The sequence below is a fragment of the Thunnus thynnus genome, chromosome 10 (assembly GCF_963924715.1).
Source record: "Thunnus thynnus chromosome 10, fThuThy2.1, whole genome shotgun sequence".
Taxonomy (NCBI): Eukaryota; Metazoa; Chordata; class Actinopteri; order Scombriformes; family Scombridae; genus Thunnus; species Thunnus thynnus.
In genome coordinates, this window is record NC_089526.1 from 24,786,851 (window position 1) to 24,812,251 (window position 25,401).

The 25,401-nt window shown below is 38.2% G+C and overlaps 2 protein-coding genes across 4 annotated transcripts; both read right to left on the reverse strand.

Moving 5' to 3' along the window:
* Positions 1-630: 630 nt before the first annotated feature.
* sult2st3 (sulfotransferase family 2, cytosolic sulfotransferase 3) lies at positions 631-7,719 on the reverse strand. Of its 3 annotated transcripts, none has more exons than XM_067602230.1 (6): positions 7,381-7,719; positions 3,436-3,644; positions 3,189-3,315; positions 2,871-2,965; positions 2,582-2,762; positions 631-1,934 (listed from the first exon to the last, which is right to left on the reverse strand). In XM_067602230.1, exons 1-6 carry the CDS (start codon positions 7,514-7,516, stop codon positions 1,819-1,821), a joined length of 864 nt encoding a protein of 287 aa, XP_067458331.1. In that variant the 5' UTR covers positions 7,517-7,719; the 3' UTR covers positions 631-1,818. The 3 variants fall into 3 exon arrangements, with proteins under 3 accessions (XP_067458331.1, XP_067458330.1, XP_067458332.1); XM_067602229.1 differs by lacking the exon at positions 7,381-7,719 and adding an exon at positions 6,138-7,359; XM_067602231.1 differs by lacking the exon at positions 7,381-7,719 and adding an exon at positions 4,688-6,106.
* Positions 7,720-14,800: 7,081 nt separating this feature from the next.
* tmem147 (transmembrane protein 147) lies at positions 14,801-23,678 on the reverse strand. Its single transcript, XM_067602232.1, has 8 exons — positions 23,529-23,678; positions 22,751-22,853; positions 22,152-22,221; positions 21,542-21,607; positions 19,722-19,858; positions 19,517-19,601; positions 16,488-16,609; positions 14,801-15,791 (listed from the first exon to the last, which is right to left on the reverse strand). Exons 2-8 carry the CDS (start codon positions 22,825-22,827, stop codon positions 15,671-15,673), a joined length of 678 nt encoding a protein of 225 aa, XP_067458333.1. The 5' UTR covers positions 22,828-22,853; positions 23,529-23,678; the 3' UTR covers positions 14,801-15,670.
* Positions 23,679-25,401: the final 1,723 nt, after the last annotated feature.

The window sequence follows — 25,401 nt, forward strand, 5'->3', positions numbered from 1 at the left end:
TGTGTGTGTGTGTGTGTGTATGTATGTGTGAGAGAGAAATGCCAGAGAATGTCACAGACTCTGCCTTTGTTTTTATCTGCAGGGTGGAGAAGGAAGCATGTTTGGACAAGTTTGTTTTCACTCTCCAGGTTTTGTTTTGTTTTTTCCCAAGGGGTGACGAGCACATTGAAATACTAAGCAACTGTTCTGCTGTATTAACACAGTGGAAAAAACTCAGGACTGTTACTCAGCTGGTTGACCTGCAGTGTGAGAGATATTGATCAATATAACAATTACCATAGCAACACACAAGACAAAGGCCCATAGAGACATAAACTCATTTTCAATCCTAAATGCTAAATGGTCTTCCCTGTCTCTAAGAGTGTGTAATCTGAGTAACATAGACCAGTGAGCATGCTGTCCATTTAGTTGTTTTCCACTCTGGCTGACTTAAAGGTTACACCCAGTTATATTGGACCACAGGGGCAGAAAGATTTCAATACAAACTCACAGAAACACAGATACTATGAAACAAAGTCTGTCTGTTGCTTTCATCCTTGACTTTGTAAAGTGTACTCTCTAAGCTACTATATAAAATAATGCACAGTACATAAAACCTGACTTAGTATTATCTCAATGAACACAAGAGCAGGAAATACAGATTTGTTTATTGCCTGGGCTCTCAGCTCTGGTCCATGAACTTTTGAGTAAATTCATCACTCCTTTACACCAGCTGTCTGGGGCTTCATGCCAGATTGAAAGCATGTACTCAGCTTGTCTGAGCTTGTCTGCTGGAAACTGCAACCCACTTGTGGTTTTACACGTGGAAGGTGATGACTGCAGTGACACTCAAGCATATAGTATGCGGGAGCTGGAAAACCCAGCTGAAAGAGCTGCAGAGTTGGGTTTTTTTGTAGTAATCAGCACTAATAATGACTGAACATAGTGCTTAAATTTGACAATATTTGTAAGTACTGTCAATGTTGGTGTAAAAAAAATTGTCCATAAAGTCTAGTTCAGGCTTTGCTTATCTTAAATAACATTGTGACACATTAGTAAATGTTGGCTCCCCCTCCACCATTTAGAGGTATGCATTCACTTCTACGACTATTTTTCTTCCTTTCTTCTGGTGGTATGTAGACATGTAGATAGTTTTGGTTTTATTCATCCAGGTTTTAAGTTAAACTTTTTTCAGATTTCTACATCCACTCCAAAAAGCAATGTGTCTCGGCAGGAACAATGTCCCTGTAACTTTGGATCATCTTGACATCAAGACAGCCTACATGCACAATGCAACTAATGCTTAGTACATAATTTAATCAAGGCCACATCAAGCATGCAAGTAATAAGTAATACAAATTGAGTAAATAAGACCCTCAGTGAAGGCTAAAATGTATAAAATGTACATGATGGAACCCACTTATAACTGAATAGATGTGTAAAAGATTAATAGTTTAATACAAGTAAACAAATCATTACAAGTCAATAATAAATTAGATAGGTAATTACGTGTATTTCATGAACAAAAAACAGTGATAGTATGGCTATTATATTACTGACTAATAGCTCTAGGTTTATATGACATTATTGGGTATAAAAATAAAAATAAAGTAATTAATACAAAAAAGATTATTGGATGACTGTAAGAGTCAGACTATAATATTATGCAAGCAATATGTCATTGTAATTATAATTATATTTAGTGGCAGAAAAATGACTAAATATGTGTGATACTAGAGCATTATGATGCAAAAAGTAGTTGTGAGGGATCCAAATGATTGATGTTGTTATTTTTCCTATTTTAGCTACTCCTACTATAACTCTCTCTCTCTCTGTTGGTCAATCCAGGCTCCATGGCAGAGAGAAGCTTTCGCCCTCCAGCTCTTTACGAATGACTGATGTGAATCGGGCTAGTTGCTCTGAGTTGAAATGGTTCTTCCAGTCTCCAGCAACACCTGACACATACATGAGACAGTATCAAACACAAACATACACACAGATACACGCACACACACACACATTCACAAATGATCAAATCAATGAATCAACTGTGCAGGAGAAATCTAAAAAAAAATCCAGTCAGACATTTGTATTGAGATAGAAAATCCACCAACAAGTCTATTTAAATGTCACTCTTAACAACTCATTTTACACACTCGGGTTTTACTGAACTGACCTGATCAGCCACAACAAGGTTGACATCAAAATCTAGTCAGAAAATTAAAGGCAACTCAAAGCAAAGTGCACAGGAACTTTTGCAGATGCAGATCATAATTTATGTTCAAATTTATTCAAGAAACACAAAGACATTTCTAAACTATAGGATCAGTCAATAAAACAAATCAGCAACAGCACACAAGTACAAGCTAAATTGTGGCAAAATAATTATTGTAATTAGAGCTCAATTAATCAATATCTTATATGTATATATATATATATATATATATATATATATATATATATATATATATATATATATATATATATATATATATATATTATTCACCACATTAGTTTAATTGGATAAAAGTGGCCAAAGTGCTTCTTTAAGCAATAGACTGCTGCTATCATGAGAATGCATGATGGACACATGGACCCTCACCTTTCCTGAGGAACGGAGACTTGTCAGCGTCCATGTATACTTTAGGGACCAGGCTGAAGTTGGACATGTTGTTGGACTTCATGGTCTTGAAAGAACAGTGCTCTGCTATCTTCTGAATGGTTTCTTCACTCAGATTTCTGCCCAGGAAATTTGAAATATGTCTTAGAGCTGCAGGAAGGTCCTGAAAGAGGGAGACGTGGACTTTAGTGTATGTGAAGCAACAGATCTTTGTTTTTCTCTTATGGTACACATTCTGAAATGGAGCATTAACCTGAAAAATGTCTATTACCTGAACCATCTCTTCATATGTGATGTACATTATTCTGTCTCCCAGCTCTGTATGTCTCCAGCTCTTCACATGGTCTGTCCATTTTCCAAACAGCACTGCATTGGACAACATTATAAATTCAGTCAACCATCACTTCACTTTGGCAAAAATAATTTTATGAAGTTAGAAGTAGGCAAACAAAGATCATAGGCTATACTTTCAGAGGGTCCTGATCTTCAACATTCAAAATTCGAAGTAATATATCAAAATGCCCATTTTCCATTTGTTCCCTCTACAGCAGAAATACATATACTTATCAAAGTGAACTGTGTATGTGACCTCTGCCATCCAGGAATTTTTCCATGAACTCATCAAAGGTTCCAGGATCTTCAAGGAAAACTGCCATTTGGTGAAAGTAGTATGAAGACACCATGATGTCCATGGGGTTCCTCATCACATAGATCACCTAAAAGGCAGAGAGGACACAGACAAAATGCAACAGTGGGTGTAATCTCATTTTAGTTGCCGGTAATTCAATATTTGAAGGCTACTTTATGTTGAGCCTAATATCACACAGAGCCTCTACCTTGGCTTTGGAAGTATGGAAGGAGGGGGGCATGAGGCTGTAGGGAAAATGTGTGACCAGCGCCCGTGGAGATGCCAACTGATCTGCAACTACAGATAGTCTTTTCTCCTCCAGCCAGGGCACCCTGTCCCAGTTAGGAATGCTTTGAATTGGCGTCAGATCCCCTCCATTCAGCACCAGCGGGAGGATCTCTTGCATCCAGATTGTACCTGCAGAAAAGAACAGAGGAGCAAATACAGGGCTATTGGAAGCACTAACTTAAATAAATTATTATTATATTATTGAATTATGAGGCGTAAACACATTGACGCCTGTTAGCATGCGTCCAGGGCCCTTTATTGCATGTCACCCCCCATCTCTCTCTCCCCTCACGTCCTGCCATGTCTCTATTATTGGCCATCTAATAAAGGCATAAAATACCCCCAAATATATATATATATATATATGTGTGTGTGTGTGTGTGTGTGTGTGTGTGTGTGTGTGTATATATGGTTTTCAAGCCACATTATAAGACTTATGGCATTATTACACCTGACATCACATGATAATGTGATGTCAGGTGTGCTTCCATAGGAATAACAGAGCTTTTAGGACACTGTGACAGCACCAGCAGTCATTTTACTGGGAAATGAAAAACAGACTCTGAAAAAGTCTTCAGCAACAGAATGAGAATGGGAAATAAATGAATGAATGAACAAAAGGGCACACACATTATGTGCTGGTGTTACCTTTATGAGGTAATCCCCCTTAGAAACAGCTCAGAGTCTGCATGTTTTGCAACAGTTTGTATTTTTCCTCAGGCAGCACTGATGTGGCTCAAACACTTCCTGTGTCTGCATGTTTTTGATGCTCTAAGCACAAAATTTCTGCACCATACTCAATACCAACAATGCTTTCACACTGCACCAAGGTGATTTACATGATCAAAGCCCAGGACACCATATGCTGCATGTATGTGTAAAAAAGTAAAACATATATCCACAAATACAGAATTTAGCAAAGCCTGCTATGCTCCAGAGACTAAAAAGAAATTAATATACAGTACATGAGGAAAAAGCCACATGCTTTCTTAGTGTATCATGGTGAATTTACATTGTTAAAGTCAAGGATACAGTATGTTCCCATCATGCCTAAACAGGTGGAAACTGTTGATACAATATTTCCCCAAGGTAGTTTGTAAAACATGCTACTTCCACTGGATACTGGTTGGCCGGCTGAAAAGAGACAAGATGTGAAAATAAATCCACTGTACCTGACTTGGGGTAAGTCACAACAAACACATCTGTGTCTTTCACAGAAAATTTTGGGCATACTTCAAGCTCTCCATGCTGTGGGCCTCAGAGGACACAAGAACACCATGATATCAAATATACTTGTCAGTGGACATGACTGTACTCAGATCAGGGTCTTCAAGGTGATTCAGCAGTTTCCTCTCCTGTGCACTGTATATTCCTTTCCCCTTAGCTCCTCATTCCTAGAAGGTACTTGTTGGCAGGGCTAAATATTGCTATTTTTGAATGGCAGATTAGTATTGCAGATCATTAGATAAGTCCATAACCACAGAGTGGAACCTTCTGTCTGCTAGAAGTGGCAGACTTGTGACGACCTGCCCACCTTTGCTATACAAACTTGGCATCTTTCCCACGGGAGAAGATTGCTTTGGGCCATACTACATCTTAATCTATCTAATTTTTCTTAAATCCAGCAAACAATAGCAGTACATCTACTTGACAGTATGGATTCAGCCTCCTTTGGGTCATGTGGGTGAAGGGTGTGGCCAGCTGAAACAAGCAGTCAAGTGACAAAATGAATTGTCAACAATTTTGATTATTGATCATTTAAGTCATTATTCATGTAAAATTTCAAACAATTATCTTGTCCCAGCTTTCAAATATGAAGAATTGCTGCTTTCATGTCTGTCTTATATAAATTAAATATTGGTTTCAGATAGCTGGTTGGACAAAACAAGCAATTTGAAGATGTCACCTTCAGCACTGGGCAATGGTCAGGGGCATTCCTCACTATTTACTGACATTTTGTAGACCAACAATTCATGGACAAAATAACCAGCAGATTAATAAATGATAAAAAAAAATGTTGGTGTACCCTTAAATATAACACTACCAAAGTGAATTGGGCTTGAAATGCCCTTTGAACAGAGACAGGATGGTGCCTTTTACAAAAACAAATAATCCAGCCAAGCCAGTGTTCATGAGCCCAAGATGATTTTCTAAGAATGTTTTAGTGGTAATTAGAAGTCAAGTCTATAAGCACTGTTTTAATTCTATTTGGTGGTTTCTGTTACATACTGTTGCTCTGCTGTGTCTGAGGTTGAGAAATCTTCCTGTAGTCTCCTCTTCCCTCTTTTAAAGCTAATGCCCTGTAACGGATCTCCTTGTGGGCAGTGTGAAAGCAATATATATGTATATATATATGTGTGTGTGTGTGTGTGTGTGTGTGTGTGTAGCAATATAAAACATTGTATATATATATATAGCAATATAAAACATAATATCAAATGTAAAATCTCATAGCATTTTATTATAGGCTTATTTAATAAATGACACTTTGGAGGGAAGGTGCAGGGCACTTGTTGACCCTGCAGAGACATCAGGATCAGGCAGGCAGGACAATGGAGGGGCTCAAACTAAGTTAACTTTATCACACGTTAACTCGTATTCAGTTTCATAAAAAACACTGACCTGCCTTCGGGTACGTGACAGCCAAGACATCATCGTCTTTAAACGTGAAGTCCTGCGCAAACTTCAAGCTCTCCAAGGAATGAGTCTCTTTCGGAAACATGAGTCCATCACACAGAAAATACAACTCTTCTTCGGAAGACATTGTGATGCGAGGTTTGGATCAGTCCATAACATAATGTTCAAACACGGACAGAGGTGGTGGTGCTGCTGCTGCTTTCAGGTCGTGTGGGAAAAATGTAATACACAGGCCAAAAGGCGTTGGCCTTTAGATACCATCATTTAGTGAGCCCCAAATCTTTGACCTGCTAAAATCATCTCAAGTTTTAATTGGCATTGTTTTTCTGTTGTTCTGGTGTTCCAAAAATGTTCTTTAGACAACTAACCTACAGCAGCAGAGCCTTATATCTTTATACGGCAATGCTATTCAGTCCCTTCAACATGTGCAGATCAAGTCAACTGAGTGAACTTTTGGAGAAACGCAACACGACGTCACGCTGCGGTGGCGAATCACAGCCGGCGCTCAGACTGATCAGAGCTGTACGAACATGCCATGGGGGAGAACAGACAGACACATTACTAGGAGTTGGGGAGGACATCTGCCTTCGTTTGCTAACGTAAAGTTAGACTTTGCTTTCTGCTTCCCGACTCATTTTTAAAAAGTCTAGAGAAAGAGAGAGAGAGCAGCTGTGGTCGAGCGAGTTAGAGAGTGAATGAAGAGACGGAGCGGTGGTAGTGAGAAGCAGGTGAATCAGATCAATAAAACGTTATTTTTTGATTGTTTCACAGCGGTTATGTCGTAGAGCTCAAATTAACACCCCCACACACCTCCACACAACATCTGAAACCAACAATCTGATATGAACACAAAGGGTAAACTGAGCTATTACACCGCTTTCTGTTTCTTGCTGTTCGGGACACACTACACATGTCAGAGAGCTGACAACAAGCTTTTATTATTATTATTATTATTATTATTATTATTATTATTATTATTATTATTTTATTAACAAAGAAAGGGGGAAATAAAAAATGAAATAAAATAAAAACAAAATCATAGCCTTACTTCTAAGCATATAATCTATCGTTTACAAAGAGCCACATGCTTTCTTCATCCATCATGCCTAAACAGGTGGAAACTGTTGCTACAATATTTCCCCAAGGTAGTTTGTAAAACATGCTACATCCACTTGATACTGGTTGGCCAGTTGAAAAGGGACAAGATATGAAAATTAGTCCACTGTACCTGACTTGGGGTAAGTCACAGAAAACACATCGGTGTCCTCCACAGAGAAGTTCTGGGCATATTCCAAGCTCTCCTTGGAGTGGGCTTCAGGTGGCAGGAGAAGGCCGTGGTAACGAATGTACTCGGGGGAGGACATGATGACAGTGCCCGGCTCAGGGACTAAAGCTCAGCAGGGGGATTGGTAGCCTGCTGGTCTGGTAGCCTACACGTTGCTCCTACCTCTCAGTGTGAGGTAGTCAGGGACTTCCTCCTGTTACAGTCCCTGAGGTCCTCTTTATTTGCTACTCTAGCAGGAAGGGCTGAGCCCCTTACGATACAGTTTCTGAATAGCAACTCTGTACTGCAAATCATCAGCTGGTGACTAATTCCGGACTGGAACCTCTTTTTATGAAAGTGCCTGCCCTTTTCCAAACAGTTTCCATGAATGATTTCTCAGACGGTTCTGTGTAACAAACCATCTGGCGCGTCAGGGAGCTGCACCCATAAGAATTTCATTTGTGTGGCCTTGGATATCCGAGATGTGATTGAAGAACTCTACATAGTGGAGTTGGTAAATATTTGCAGCCTGTAGATATTGATGATGACGTTCTTGTTCTCTCTTCTGCCCAGTATTTGGGCAAGGAATGTAGTGATTTTTCAGCTGTCTAGATGTGTGCTTCTTGATGATTTTAACATTCATATTGACTGACTGACTTCATTTCAATCTGTCTTTATTTCTGTTTTTGCCTCGTGTTTTTAGCTGGATGTCTGTATTTAATGTCTGTTGCTGTGGTTGTTTTTATTGTGAAGCACTTTGTGACATCTGCTCTTGTAAGGTGCTATATAAATAAACGTATTATTTTGACAGAAGAAGTTGCAGTGATTCCATGTTACGCATCTGTGGGCTAGATATGATGGTGGCCCTAATGTCCAGCGAGCCCAGCTCACTCTGTCTACACTATTAATCTTGTAAAATATGAATTGACCTGCGAGGGCCAAAGTTGGTACCACGCTGATCCTAGAGTCACACTCGTCTAATTCTCACTGGAATTCACAAGGTCAGGCTAACAATGATGTGCCACTGCATCCTTCATTCTTACACACACAAGCAACAACAGTGTACAAACAGAGAGAGCAGTGTGTGTATTTGTGTGTGTATGTGGGTGTGCATTAGGTAACAGCAAGAACCATTGTGACATTTCAATAATGAGAGCTTTGTTGGGAGAAAGGGGCCCCAGCTGAGAGTGGGAAAATGCAGACAGTGTTTAAACTAGTAGAAAAGGAGTGAATAAAATGAGGTGCAATAACAGCAGAGGTGTGTTGTGTGAAGAGATATAAATGAATAGTAGTTGAACAGTTCAAATCAGCACACACTCAACAAATCAGGACTGTAGTCTTATATGTTTAGAGCAAAATTTTGGAATTCAGTAGTTTTGATTCTCTGTTTCAGAAATAGATATTTTTCAGCATTCCAGTCCCTCCTTCTTTGTGGAATGAGAAGCCAATGCCAGGAGATGACTGTGTCCTGTTTTTTTATTTCAGAGAAAAGCAGTGGGGGTCACAGTTTCCTGCTTGCAAGATAGATAAGTAAGTATTTACTTGGACATATGCCCTCTGAATGCAAAATACTGGTGTACAAAGATTCTACATCAAGATGGAAGTTCATGTACAAATGGTTTTAAAATATAGTCTATATACTGGGATGCTGGCTCAGTCAATGTCCCATTAGCTGACACAATGGGTCAGCTAATGGGACAAAATATTTAAACAATGTAAAGGTACTTGTATGGGAGAGAGCTTTGCTCCAGAGTATGCATGTTTATTCTTGGGTCTTTGGGAGGAAGAATTAATTTACAACCCTCAAAAGAATATTTTTTTGACAAGATCAAATTCTATTGTTGATTTATTGATGATATTTATCTACATTTTTCAGGTAGTGAGACTGAACTATGATCCTTCCATGATTATTTAAATTCCACCAATGCAAATATAAGACTAAACATGGAATACTCTAAAGAAAAAATAAATTTCTTGGATCTCACTATTTATAAAGACCCTCCACCCTCCACATCAAAAAAAGAATATCCCTTAAGAACATTTTCAAAGAGTCAGGCGGATTTGTGACTCTAACCTTGACTTTGAGAAGACCAGTTATATCCTTCAAACGTGCTCCTACTATAAAAGAAAAATTGGTACACAGTTATCTACCAGAACGTAAAGAGGAACATGTGGTTAAAGAAGCCCTAGGGTACTTTCAAGTGTTTTATTAACACATGCAAGCACTGTTCAAATGTGATTCAAACAAAGACATTTTATAAACTTTATTAACTGTAACACTACTTTTGTTGTATACTGTCTCACATACTGTCTCACATGGATAGAGGGTTTAGAATTAGTAAAGATGTCCATCAGAAGTAACAATCATTTATTATTTATTTATTTTTATATTTATGATTCATTTATCATTTATTTATTTTTATATTTATTATTCGCAGACTTCTCCAAAGGGAAACTTTTTGGATTTTCAAATTTGATGCAACTCTGGTCGTTTTAGCCATGTTGAATAAAAGCTTTTTAACTTAATCACAGAGTTTGTTTTTTTTCCTTCTATGTGATGACCGTTATCTTCAAGAGCACCTGCATTTTTCTTGAGTTTTATATGATCAAGACAGTCCTCGAGCACACCACTACCTCTTTTTCACAAGTAATAAATTATAGTATTGCAAAATCCTGTTGTACATTAATTATAATAATAATTTTATTTATATAGCACTTTTTAAAACGTGCTATAGTACGTAAAAGTGCTTCACATATAGGATAAAATACACACATACAGAAACAAGTATACATACCTACATACATACACACATACACATACATATAAATGATATATAGACAATAATTAAAGCACACGACCAAAATAAACAAAACTAAAAGCAAACAGGGAGCGAACACAGACTCAGCAGATCTGATGTAATGGGGAAGGCTGTTCAAAGTCCAAAGAGCTACAACCACAAAAGCACAGTCACCTCTGGATTTAAAATAGGAACAGGAACAGATAAAAGGCCTTGAGAAGATGATCAGATTTGGCCGACAGCTAGAATAAGGGCTCAACAACTCTGCCATATATGCAGGGGCCAGGCCACGCAAGCATAATTAGGAAAATTTAGAAGTCAGTTCTGTGCTTTACTGGAAGCCAATGAACAGAGGCAAGAATTGGGGTGAGACCAATGACTAGTTGTAAAGGTAATGAATCACCAAATGATTGGCTTATTATTTTAGTATACAGAGTTGTGCAAGGATGATCATTTGCTCTGTTAATGTGTGCATGTCCTTTAGAGAGGGAATGTATTTTAGGAGGCCAACTCCTTTCTTTCCACTCTGGCTTAGTAAGGTAACATCCAGGGTCTTGGCGTAAACAGGACAGGTTAAGGGGTCAAAGGCCACATATAGGGTGTGGCTCTTAACTAGCATACATGAGCATGTAAATGTATACCTTGTGGCTGTCTGCAATTGGTTGTAATCCATAAATTGACCAATCACAGATCATTTCTCTGCTCCTTCTGCAACTATAGTCGAATAGGTTTTCTCTTTGTTTGGTGAGACGAACTGATGCAAATCTTTGTGTGTTCTGTCTCCTTATTGTACAATAATATTTTTTAATCTTTGTGTATTATTTCATATGTGTGTTTAGTGCTTTCAGACAATTTCCACAACATAGTTTTGGTGAACAGCCCAGCCGCTGCATTTTGCACCAATTGAAAACGAGCTAGAGAGGACTGATTAATGCAAGTAAAGAGGGGGTTACAGTAGTCTGAGCAAGAAAAGATTAAGGTATACACTACAAGGTCCATGTTTTTGGCTTTCTCAACTTAAAGAAACAAGACTGAATGAGCATAGTAACATGAGGTTCAAAGTTCAAATGTTGGTCAAAAAGGATACCAAGATTCTTAGAGGTGGTCTTGATGTTGTTAGTGTGGGTGCCAATATAGTGACTGACCTCCTTAGTAAAACAATTGGGGTAATCAGAAGGACCTCAGTTTTGTCAGTATTGAGATGGAGGTAATTTTGAAACATCCCATTTGTAACAGAAGCTAGGCAGTCATGAAGGGTCGTAAGGTTATTGAGGTTCTTAGGTTAAACTGAGATGTAAAGCTGTGAGTCATCGGCATAGCAATGGAAGGAGAAACCACTGGATGAGTTAAGCAGATGGCCCAGAGGTAGCATATATAATAAAAACAAAATAATTCCAAAGACTGACCGTTGTGGGACCCCACATAAGAGAAGAGCGGAGGAAGACATGTAATTGTTAAAGGCAGGGGCAATGACTGGCAGGACCTTTTTAAGAAATCTAGTTGGAATTATATCCGCAGGGCAGGACGATATGAGAAACCATATCCAAAAGATCATGCATGGAAACACGGTTGAACTCAGACAGCAGAACAGGGCAGATAACTAAATCAGAGTGATAAACTCCAAGGTTGAAATTTGATCTGAGACCACTGATCTTATCAAAAAAAGGAATTCAAACACAATCATCAGAGGAGGTGGCAGGAAATCCACAATGAGCAGGATTCAGAAGTTGGTTAATAGTATTATAGTATAGTATTAAACAAAAACCTTTTGCTTGTCATTATGAAGGTAGTGAACATGGAGGTTTGATTTTTTCCATCTACACTTAGCCTTTCTATAATGGATTGACAACTGGGGCTAGTCTGATCTTATTTGGAGCAATGGTATCTAGGTAAGAGCTAACGAGCACAGTTAGCAGTTAACAGAGTCATTAATATTGGAAAACTTAGGAATTGTCTTGGACATATCAGAAAAGAGAGCTGAAAACCTAGCTGCAGGGTGATCTTCAAAGATGCGAGACTGTATAGTTGTCAACATTGACATTTGTGATCAGAAACTAAGTCAGATGTATGCAGGGAGTTCAGAGTCAGGCCAAGCATAAAAACAGGATCAAGGGTGTGCCCACAGTTATGTGTGGGGCCAGAAACATGTTGCACTAGGTTAAATGATTTTGCAGTGTTTAGAAATTCTGTGGCTAGGGAAATAGAGGGATCATCTAAATGTTAAAGTTACCTACAATAATGATCTTGTCAAATTTCAGTCCAACAGATGAAAGCAGATTGGAGAAATCATTCATAAAATTTGAACAAGATCAGGGGGGGCGGTAGATAACCATACAACTCACTGGGATGTCACACTCAATTTTAAAAATTTTTATTCCAAAACTATGAAAAGATCCAGCAGCAAATGGGACACAGTTGAGGTGGTTCTTATAAACCACCACAATGTCCCAACCACCACGGTCTATGGACCTTGGGGCATTTAAACAGTTATCAGGGGGAACTGCAGCTGCCACCGCCCCGAGCGCGCAGGTTGGGCCAAATGCAGAGGACAAATTTTGTTTCCATGTATGTGAGTGCTGACAGAAATGACAATAAAGAAATCTTAATCTTAAATCTTAACAGGGCATCAGCTTGTATAACTTTTGCAGGAGTGTAGAGTCAGTTCAATGTTTGTGGACAAAAGGTGGGATCCTGTGCTATTACAGTGCTGACCATCATGTTAACAGCTCTGACTGGTTGAGAAAAGAGGTAAAGTTGTCAACAAATATTATGTTATATTGTAAGTAAATAAGTAATAGTAGATAAGTAAAAGACAACAAATGGCTTGTCTGTAGTTTCAACTCTCTTCAATCTGTCTAGATCCTATTCTTTGTCCTTTTGACTGGATTAGCACTTTTGTTAGAGACTTAAGGTCTTTTCAATACCACATTCTTTTGTTTCAGTTCTCCTCTTTGTTCCAATTTTCTTCAAAATTCTTGTTTTTGTTTCCTCCCTCTCTCAGGAGACCAAATCAATTTAAGCATGTTTACATGGTTCTTTCCTCATTCTCTCTGCTCAAGAGTTTAGTTTCTCTAGTGTAACAGTAGAAGTGTGGGAGCAGAGTGAGAAGTTTCAGCTGCCCATCTATGAATGCAAGAATTGCAGTAAGCTGCCGCAGCGAGCCATAACTTGTGGGCATTAATATGAATGTAATACACAAATATGAAGTTGTACATAATAAATATATATGGTGAGTCACATGGTATATACTGTGGTTGGATATAAGGGACAAGATACGGATAAAAATAGTATTTAATTAATAGATTCATTACAAGAAACTGCAGAACATTTTTTCATTACAATATCCACTATTTTAGAGGTCATAGATGCTGTATACTGCCCTGTTTTAATGCACTTTTTAACCTTTTTAACTGAATGTTGTTTTGTGTCTGTTATGTTAGGTGTCTTGACACATACACCCTATCATTCTGTGAAAGTGAACGAAATACATGAGGCTCGTGTCACAAATAAAGCAAATTAGAATTAGAATCACTGACATTACAATATTGGCCTGTCGGTCCACCACTTTGGTCCAAACTGAAATATTTCAGGAACTATTAGATGGATTCGGACCACGTTTCCCAGAGGAAGAATCCTGATGACTTTGGTAACCCCCTGAGAGTTCATTCAGTACATATTTGTTTTGTTTTTTAGTGAAATGTCTCGACCACTATTTAATGTATTACCATGAAATTTGGTAAAGATATGACTTTTTGTCTAGCATTGTCAGCAGCTCGAATTTTTCACATACATACATACATGAAATACCTTAACATCTACTCTGACTGGCACAAAATGTTGTACAGACATGCTTCATCAGTGCTATGTATCCTAAAGGCTTTTGTGATCCACTGACTTTTCATCACCATGAGGTCAACATTTGTGGTTTTAAGTGAAATGTTTCAACAACTATATTAGATGGATTGCCATGAAAATTGGTACAGACATTCATGTCCCCTTCAGGATTAATTGAAATAACTTTTGTGACCCCTTTACTTTTCATCTGGTGTCATCATCAGGTCAAAATTTTAATTTGTCCAATACTTTGATTAAAGACAGAATACCAGCATAATGAATCACATCCCATCAGCCTCAGCTGTACTTTGCAATTAGTGCTAATTAGCTAAGTTAAAATCTCAAGAAAGTGAAACAATTTAGCTCAAAGCACTGCTGTGCTTTGGGAACTGCTAGCACGGCTGCAGACTCAGTCTTGTTGAAATGGACATGACAATTGTGTTAACTTGTGACTACAGAAATTATTCTAAGAAAGCATAGATGTTGAGATGACAAAATCTTGAATGATCAAAAAATATTAAACATAATTACACACAAGGTGTCTGTAGCCCTCCAAAAACAAGAGCAAACATGAAAAACTTTGAGTTGTTTATCTTACTGGTTTATTTGAGCTATTCAGTAGCCAAGATAAAACTTGTGGTGAGATGACAGTGACGCAGGTGAGTGAGGAGTCTCTGAAATGAGAAATATTAAGTGCACGATTGCTGAAAAACATCGTGCATGCTCAGACAATCTGCCCCTGAAGATGAAAATGATAATTTAGTTCTTTTATTAAATGGGACAGATTATTCACAACACCCACAAAGCACTACACAATCTTATCAATCAAGACTGTCAGATAAGACAAAAGAAAGACACATTTATTAACGTCAAAATCATAGATGCTTACAAGTCAACATAACGTGGTCAGACTAGCCCTCAAGTTTATTCATACTGCAAGCCTCATTCAGTCTTCTGAGTTCAACTTTAAATCTTTAATACAATTTCACCCAAAACTAGAAAAAAAACCTAACTTTTTAAGTACTTGCTTGCATATAAATAAATTGATAAATTTGTGGCCACACAATGAACTATCAAAAACCATCCACTTCTCATTAATCCACTCAGTACATTTCACTATTTAATCTAAGCATGTAGCACGTATGCTGGCTCATTAGACAACATATAGAAAAGGAATACATTAGTTATAAAGACTTAAATTCATTTGTGGTTGTTTTAATACAAAATTAACCTTTTCACAAACACAACACAGTTAAGGTAAGCCAATCGTATTACAGAAGCCTCATGATGTCACCACTCACTCTGCAGTTTTCACCAATGGACTGAGGCAAAGCTTTACCCTGAGAGCATGTTTTTTCCATCATGAGTCCATACAGAACATAAAAAAACTGGAAGAACTGGTTAGCATACCAGTTGGTGGCTTGTACGTTAGCCTGTTTTACACACCAGACCAGTCCAAATATCCAATATCAACAAGTATTTTCAGTGGCCTTTGGTGTTGCATGGTGGTACAAGGACTGATATACAGTAGTTTCCGAGGTCAACTTCTGATGTATGATAACCTCAGTCCAATCTGGACTTAACAGACTGTCGAAGGCTTAGCCCACAGTGTAGGGTTTTACTTAGTTGCTGTGGACCAGAGTGACAAAGAGAAACAGTGAGCAGAGAGAGATGGCACCAGTCAGCACAGCTTTCACCAGCAACACTGTCCAACTGCCCAACAGGAAGACATGGACGAACAACCTAAAGACACACAGAGAAACATGGCGTGAGTTACACTGTTCATCCACAGGCAAATGCAAATCAGATAAATTTGAGTTTATGCAAGAGTTTTCAGATGTGTAGTTGACAATACTGCCCGAATATTTAAACATTTCAGAGCCAACAACAACAACACAATGAACTCTTCCACAGAATGGAAACTTGATAAAAGGATCTGCTGGTCCACTTAATCTTTATCACCAAGAGTTTCTAGTGGCTTAATGAACAAATCTGTGCTATTAATAAATTTCAATCAAGCAAAATAAATGTAGATAAAGAAGGAGCTTGCTAAAGACATTATAAGTACATCAAGTTATGCAAGTCTTACGTGGTTATTTTTTATGCATTTCTCTTACTTGGACATCTTATGTATGTTATGCCATCTCTTTAATTGCTTGTCAATTAAATTCTGTGTAAGTAAAATGTGTGTGTCATTATTGCATATGTTTCTGCAACATAGTGCCACCTTGTGGTTTATAAAGTAAAGTGCAGCCACCACATAGGTGGTCAAACCTGGACTAAACTGAATTTTCCCTTGAATTATTTGCCTTTTTTGGAAATACACTCTTTTTCTTTCTTGTTGAAAGTCAGACGAGAGGATTTTATTCTGTTTTGTGTACTGTACAGTGTGTATGTAGTATGTCTGCAGGTATGTGCTTGTGCTGAGTGTGCGCTTACTCCATTAAGAAGCCCTTGTAGACGCAGAGAGCCAGTAGCACAGTAACAGGTAGCCTGAAGCTCTTGGGAAGGTCATATCGTGTAAACATCCACACCACTGCTGCCATGGCGATATAATGGACCTGTACACACAGAGAGAGATGAATAATTACTGGTTTTAATTTATTTTTTTTTACAAACATTCACATTACAGACGCCTACGTCTAGTTTGACACTAGAGACTTATCATTCGGCAGGTCAAAGGTGATTAGAGAGCGTGCTAAGTTTAAAGCTAGTGCGGATGTGAAGTCAATTAGTCTAGGTAATGTGTCGAGCCAGGGAATTTCTCACAGCACAGACTATCAGACTGACTGCTTGGTTTATAAAATCTCCTTCCCCGCTGCATTGCTCACAAGCTCTCCTTCTCTAAATTTGTGAATCACAATAGTCTAATAATCATCCCTACCACTGGTGGTGGTAAAGTTTACAACAAAGCACTTGATAATACAGAACCAAACATCTAATGTAATCATAAGTTTGATCACACACTCTCCAGCAGGCCTTCAAAACTGTCAACTAATAACACAAGGTGTCTAATTCCAATTAATATTTTATCAAGTGGTGGCTCCACAGTTCTGCCTACTACTGATCACTGCAACAAGACGCTTAAATTTGGTTTTATAAATATCAGATCACTGTCTAAAGCCTTACTAATAAATAGTTTTGATATGATTGGGTTATGTGAAACATGGCTTAAACCAAATGTTTTCCTCCCCTTAAATGAAGCTTCCCCACATGACTTTACTTATGCCCTTATAGCTCAAGCAAATAAACAAGGTGGGGGTGTTACCTTAATATGTAAGTCTATTTTCAATTAAACCTCCGAACTTGACATTAAATTCAACTCATCTGAGGCTCTTATTTATAACAGAAACACATTCTGTTCATTCTACATTGTGATACTCTATTGGCCACCTGGCCTTTATTCACAATTTTTAGAGGAATTTAGAGAATTTATCTCTGATCTTGTTACTCATTCTGATGAGATTCTGATTCTGATGTAATCCACTAAGTACAGCCTTTCTGCCGCTTGTTGATACTTTTGGGTTTTTTTCTTGAGTTGACTAATTGCCATGGTAACACCCTTGATTTGGTTTATTTAAAGGGATAACTGTTTCTGATCTGTCTCTCCAGCTACATCTGCTGTGTCAGATCATTTTCTCATTAAATTTGAAGCATAATTGGTCTGTGCTGTTAATGTCGGCACAGATGCATTTACCACTTGCCACATTGGTCCGTCTATTATAGCTGCATTTGGTGAGCAGTTGCCTGAAGTCTTGGCTCTGTTCACTGCAGAGACAGGCTCTGTTGAAAATTTCACCAGTGACTTCAATGTCTCCTGGATTCAGTTGCACCTCTTACTCCCAGAACTAGGTGACTAAAGAGGTCTACACCCTGGTTTAATGAAGAGACACATGTCGGCCCGCAGGAGACTAGACAATGGTGAAAATGAAAATTGGAAGTTTTTTACCTATCTTGGCATGAGTGTTTACTGAAATACAATCATGCTTCATCTTCTGCAAAAGCAGTGTATTTCTCTCACCTAATCAAGCCTAGATTTCTCTTAAACACTGTAGCTAAACTTACTAAAAAGCAGCTGTCCATTCGCTGCTCACCTATCACAGCTCATGAGTTTCTAGACTTTTTTCTGCAATAAGATTGATGAGATTAGAAACAAAACTACTTCTTCAACTCCAGCTACTGCAGATCCTGTCTTACCAAATTCATATTTATAAAGAGATTCACATATGGTCCCTGTTACTGCAGTTTTTGAGGCCCAACAGGTCTTGAAACTTTGACCAAGCTTGTATCAGCTTCTAAACCAGCTACTTGCCTACTTGACCCTTTAGCAGCAAAACTTTTTAAATACATCTGGCCTTTTCTGGAACCCACAATGCTACATATTGTTAATTTATCACTTACTACTGGCATTGTCCCCAGACGTTTCCAGACAGCTGTGGTGAAACCTCTACTTAAGAAATCACACCTCGACCCAGGGTATCGACCAGTCTCTTCCATTCTTATCGAGTACTAAGAGAGCTGTGTCACAACAACTTTTGACTAATATACAATGATCTACATGAACCTTTTCAATCGGCATTCAGGGTCTGTGCCCCCACTGAAACTGCTCTAACCAGAGTGGTAAATGATCTTCTACTTGCTATGGATTCAGATTCCACCACTGTGCTTCTATTACTGGACCTCAGTGCAGCCTTTGACACCATTGATTAATGTATACTATTAGACAGATTAAATTGTAATTTTGGTGTCTCTAGCCTAGCCTCTCTTGGCTTAAGTCCTACTTATCTGAAAGAACACAGAAACATGTGTAGTATGTCCTCCTGCCAGGTCTCCATGGTGATGGAATTGCGCGACTCAGGTCCTATTTTGTTTCAGTGGCTCCTGGAATCTGCTTGATGTCCTTTTCATCACACTCTTCATATATATTATACATCTATTGTAATGTTGTTATCCTGTTCAATGCTGTAATTTGTGTTATATTCTGTACACACAACATTTATTCCATGTCTGTTTGTCCTGGGAGAGGGATCCATCCTTTGTTGATCTTCCTGAGGTTTCTTCCATTTTTTTCCCTGTTAAAGGGGTCTTTAGGGAGTTTTTCCTCATTTGAATCAAGGATCTAAGGATAGAGGATGTTGTATTGCTGTACAGACTGTAAAGCCCCCTGAGGCAAATTTGTGATTTGTAATATTGGGCTAAACAAATAAAATTGACTTGACTTGATTACAGATACAATGACAATATCATAACACCTGAACATGCAGACAAGAATGAAATATTTTAATGTAATCTTTTTTGTAGACCACTGCTGTTAATGAGGTGAGTGAACAATGTGGAAAAAGCACTTCTGTAAATACAGTGGAAGGAGGTGAGCAGGGAGGAGGAGAGGGAAAGGAGACTGTCACAGAAAACAGATTAAAATCAATAACAGAAGATAGGAAATACAGGAGGAGAAAACAGCTACTCACCAAACTGATGTTAGAGTCAAAGCTCATCTGGATGTATTTCCAGTCAAACTCGATCCCTCTGGCTCCGACCCACAAAGGAAGGCACCTGAAGAGCCACAACAGTGAGATTCAGTGTTTAAATATGAACTATAATAAGTGAAGCTAGTGTTTCTTCTGCAGGAACAATGTTAAGTTAAATCTACAAAAGAGATGAATGACTGCTTACCTGGACATCACAAGTTCTGCTGTTGCCCAGCCCATGGCGGCCACCATGATCTTGTACTCTCCTTTCCCAGCATTACGAGACATTACAAGATGGAGGCCCAGCAGGTCTGCCAGGTCCACTGTTGCCTTCATAAATTCCTGGGAGACACACATACACACATACACACATCAGCCTCTTAAACAAGCTGGGGTCCATTTCACAAAGCAGGTTCAACAAACTCTGAGTCTAATCCTGAACTCTGAGTTGATCTACTCTGAGATAGGAAACTCTGAGTTTCTGGTTCCAGAACAGCTGATTTGAGTCAGTTTAATCAACTCGGAGTAGTTTCACCTGGAGTTAAGCGCGTGCACCACAACTATAAAAAGCCAGCATCAATGGAGCCCCGATTCAACGAGTCACCATAGCAACGGGGAAGAGGAGGGCTGCGTTTTTTCGCCCCACTAGAGCTAGAAATCTTAATTTGCTCATACGGCGAGTTTGAGCATGTTTTCAGAAAGAAGTGCAACACCGCAGCTGCAAAAGAGAGGGAGACGGCGTGGGAGAACATTGCTGCTTGGGTCAATGCCTAAGTTTAAATGTAGTCCTTTGCAATCACAATGATATTACAGAGGAAAACTGCTTGAATGGTCGCCTATTAATTTATTTCATTTAGGTGCAATGCCGCAGGGGAGAAGCGCACTTGGCAGCAGTTTAGGATGAAATATAAAAACATTGTTCAAAAAAGTAAAACCTCGACATAATCTCATGGGGGTACTTCATTTTGATCATGTTTTACATTGTAAAGTAAATATTAAGTGGCTGTTTGACTGTGCAGTTGTTTTATCCCCAACATAATGGTTTCACATACATAAATGTCTTCTCATCTACATCACGTTCTGTTAAATAATTAAGCCTATTTAAACTAACACAGACTAACACAACTACTCAGCCAACAGAAAGAAGGCAGATGCCCGTAAATCGGGTGATGGCCCAGCACCGCCACCTCTAACGGAGGCAGAGGAGCTGGCCCTAAGCCAGAATTTAGGAAGGCCAGTGGCTGGCTCCGACATTGTACAAAAAACTTCCGTTTGCAAAGAAACGCAGCGCAACACACAATATCTGCTGGGATGTGAGAGCATGACTATGATTGGTAATGTTGCAAATGTAAGGACGGATTAGGTTTTGTATGTAGATGATGGACTGTGACGTGAAACGGTACCGCTCAAAAAGATAATTGTCTGGAAATGCTAGAACATCTATGCGTGGACTGATAACCATCTCTCAACGAATATTTAATTCTCTGCGCAGTAATGCTGCACCTTCATCCACGGGATCGTTATCAAAAGGACATGCCATGTTAGTGAAAAAGTCGCCACTTACTGTGCCTAATGGACTTCTAATATACTGACTCTGATTTTTTTTTAATGATTTTTTTAAATGACAGACGGCAGAACTAGGCTACGCCAAAACTCACCTGCTGACTGAATGAATGAGGAAATCAAATGGAGAGTGTGGCTCTGAAAGAGGGCGGAGACTGAGAGAAACCTGGTCCCGACCAGTAACTACAGTACAGTAACTGACCAAGAGCTTAAGTTACCTCTCTCTCTCTGAAACAGGCTAGAGTTATCCCTCTTTCTCTGGTTTGAGTTACCTCCCTTTTTGAAACGGAAAACTCAGAGTTTCCCTCATTTCAGGGTTAACAGACTCTGAGTTTTCACTAAACCTGCTTTGTGAAACGGACCCCTGGTGTTACGCAAGCTTTCTTTCTTTTTTGGCAATTCCAATAGTAAGTAAAATATGACAAAGTGAGAAAAAATGTTTTTTTTGGATCCAACACTCACCCCTACAAAGTCATAAACTCCAGCTCCTCCTTCCCATGTGGGAAAAAATGTAGCAAGGAACAGCATCTGAAACACAAGAAGATAAGAAAACCCGACTTACACACTCCTAAACACAAGGAAGATAATGACATAATAGTTTGTGAATTCCTATATAATGTCCTCCACTCATTTATTTTTCATTTCATATTTCATTCTGGGTTTTAATACAAACTGGCAGTTCCAACAATCATGTTGCCTAATGTTCTCTGGACAGCAAAATGGATTATATAAGTCCACCATCAGTGCTGGTCACCCGTTGACATACAAGAGCTGTCTGCATCCAACTGAGACATGTACATGCACTTTAATGCACTGTGCTGCTAACTGCTGGTTCTTTTTTTATTTTTGTTTTTCCTCTTGGAATTTATTTTTATCATGTTTTTGAAGGGATTTTTTAGATATACAATATATCTGTTTCCTTTCTGTTGTTGTTGCACTGTGGTGGGCTGGGAGGAACAGCACTTCGTTTTTTGTGTATGCAAATACACAAGAAAATGACAATAAGCTAAATCTTGAATCTTTAGCCTCAAAAATGAAGAAAGATCATTCAATTGCCTGAAAGCTCACTCACCTTACAGAGCTGGACAAAAAGGTAGGTTGCTCCAGCCTGGACACATCTCCAGAAAGCATTGTACTCTGAACTAAAGATTGAACACAAAGAGATACATTTTAGGACTGTAATACTGTAAACGCAGGCACAGAATGCAGGATATGAAAGGTTATCATGAGAGAGGGCAGTCCAGGTAGAAACTGACACTTTGGGATGCAATGTTTTAAGATATGAGTGCAATTACAGACAAAGAAAAATCAGTCTGCATTATGTTGCTATGAAAAAGTACTTCCAAATCCACGAGCACACTACACAGTTGTAAGAGGATTAGACGAACCCCCCTCCCAAACCTCTGACATTACTAAGCAGATTATTAACAGAGACTTTTCAGTCTTGAGCATGTGTTGCTACAGTATAGTAGTACATAAAAATCATGTAATAATAATTTTAAACATTTGCCCATGACAGTAATTTTCTAATGTGGTGCACAGTATTTTACTTTCAATCCTCTCCTCACACGATGCTGTCGATGACTGGACTGACAGACATCACTCAGTTTACACAGACATGCATTGATCACCACCCATGTTGCAGATCCCTGATTTAAAACAGACACTTACAGCCCACTGCACTTGTATGTTATAAAGTAAGGGAAATACGCCAGAGCAAAGCAGTTTCCAAAGTGAAACAGCGTCATGATGTCTGGTCACGAAATTCAGCTCCCTGCAGAGAAGGAGAGAGAAGAAGACGACAAGATAAAAGGGTTGATACCATAGACCTGACTTGTTTCTGTACTGACAGATTTTGGCCCAAACTTACTTAGGTATACATTTACTTATATTATTACTGGGGCCGACTAATCTACAAATAACTAGAACAACAATTCTAAAAATGTCACAAAATAGTGAAAAATGACCATCACAATTTCTTTCTTAAGATTAACAATGACATAAAACAGATAAAAGCAGATAACAGTTACTTATTTTTTTAACAAACTCTTGATTTTACATGTCTCATCAGTAACAACTGTATCAGACAATAATTCGCAGTTTCTGATTATGTTTAATATCGGTCGTCCATTTCATGCTGTGGCTCCACACAAGCTGATTTATCATATATGCCAAACATTAACAACTCTGTCACCTGTCAAGTAAATGTTTAGCATTTGTCTTTTTTAAATCCAGAGATATAAATATATGTAGTGTCCTTAAGTAAAGGAATAATCTGTACATTAACTAAACTATTTCAAACGTTACACGACGCTACGTCTAGCTAGCACGTCTCGACGGCAGTTTCTCCCTGTCGATGTTAACCACAAAGCTGTTTTTTTATTTCATTTATCACTTAAATCGTACAGCATAATCTGTAAAACTGAGCTTTTTCAGTGTTTGTACTTACTATGAAAGAAGAACTTAAAAGAGGCCAAATGTCGTGTGCCGTTGAATGACAACCGGAAGTTATCTTGGTTCCACGTCGAAATGCCTCCGACGACGCCACTGAAAAAAGGTTCCGCAAGATGCTCACCTGTGTGTAGCCTAAGGTCGAATTATACATATTAATAGACTTAATTTACGGTTATATAATACTTCACAGCTACCATTTTCAAAACATCTGCACTCAGGATGAATCGACATTAGAAAACCGATAATTATCTTATCAGAAAACACACACAAGACAAACAGGCAAACATGGACATTTTTAAAAGAATAGGCTACTGTGAATTTTGAATATTCAATAAATACCCGATCACAGCAGAATCATGTCATGACAATGTAACATATGGACAAAAAACCCAAAACATATAGGAGCTGAAAAATGAATAAAAAGAGGGTGAAGTGTTCATTGTACTGGAGGAGCTTCACATTTCTAGCCCACAGTCTGATGTTCAGTGCGTGACACCCACGATATAGATCAAAATTAATAACTGGCTGAATGAATCGAGAAAATAATGAAAATCATTGTTAGTTGCAGCCCTATAGTTATGGGCTATGGGTTATGACAAAAGTTCCCTGTGTGGACATTCATAAAACCCATACTTTCAGACCAAAACCAGTGCTATATGCCAAATATTATTTGATTTTACACAAATAATTAAAAAAGTTTATTTTTTTCAGATATCAGGACAACGTCATTAGTATTTACAGATGACTTAAAATGTAAAAGCCTGTATTTTCACATACATACACTTACATTTCTAAAGTAAAGTTACTTCTAGATGGTTGTTGAGCCTTCATGGTTCAGACAACTATAAAAGAAAAAAAAACTGCATGAAAAATACTGTTGTACACTGTTGTACAGCTTATTAACAGGAAACCATCTTAACACATGAAACATTTTGAAGAAAATTCATTTATTAACTTAGTGTGGTTGCTGTAATGTCTGTAATACTTAAAGCTTTGGAAGCATTTCATCTTATGCTTGCTTACTTGAGGAGGCTGTAGTTTAATAAAGTGTAGAGAGACAGGCTTGTAAACAATAAGGTTGCCATCTTAAATTCCTATGACAACAAATCAATTAGTGGAAGGACAAGGAGTCATTTTCTATCTCACAAGAGTGCTATGTAAATTTTTGGTGCAGACATGTATTTTTGTAAAAAAAAAAAAAAAAAAAAAAAAGGTACAAAGACCACAGACTGGACAAGAACAAAACAAGCATGTCCACATCCAGCAGGCTGATCAGGATAAAAGAGCAAAACATTTATAATCAGTCATTCAAACTGTACATTTTCCCTCAAAAACAGAGCATGCCACACCTTTTCAGTGTTTACATTAAACACTAAATTACATCACATTTACACATTACACAAAAGCAAAGATACAGCTGAGAAGCAGCATCTCTCCAAACCCCCTATTATGGTCCAGATGAAACTGGGACTTTTTAAGTAACATATGAAAACTTTTTTCATTGAACAGGAATTTTTTGTTCCATTTAACCTACCAGTCAAATTCAAGCTTTTTCCAAACTCTTAACCTGATAAGCCTGGCTGAGGTTCTTGTTTGCTAAATAATCCTACATTTGTATTCTTCCTTTGGCCACTGAAGTTGGCAGATTTAAAAATGCTCAGAGGAATAGCAGATTGTGTGAGCTGTGTGATTTCAGAGGAGGGAAAAGTGACTCACATTTTCTTTTCTATTGTACATATAATGATTTAAAAGTGTGTGAAATGTTCTGGTGTATAGATAATCAACAATTGTGTTTATGTTTTCTGATTTCATAGGAATTTTGCTGTAGACATGAGGGTCTACAATTTGGGAAAATTATTCAAACTAGT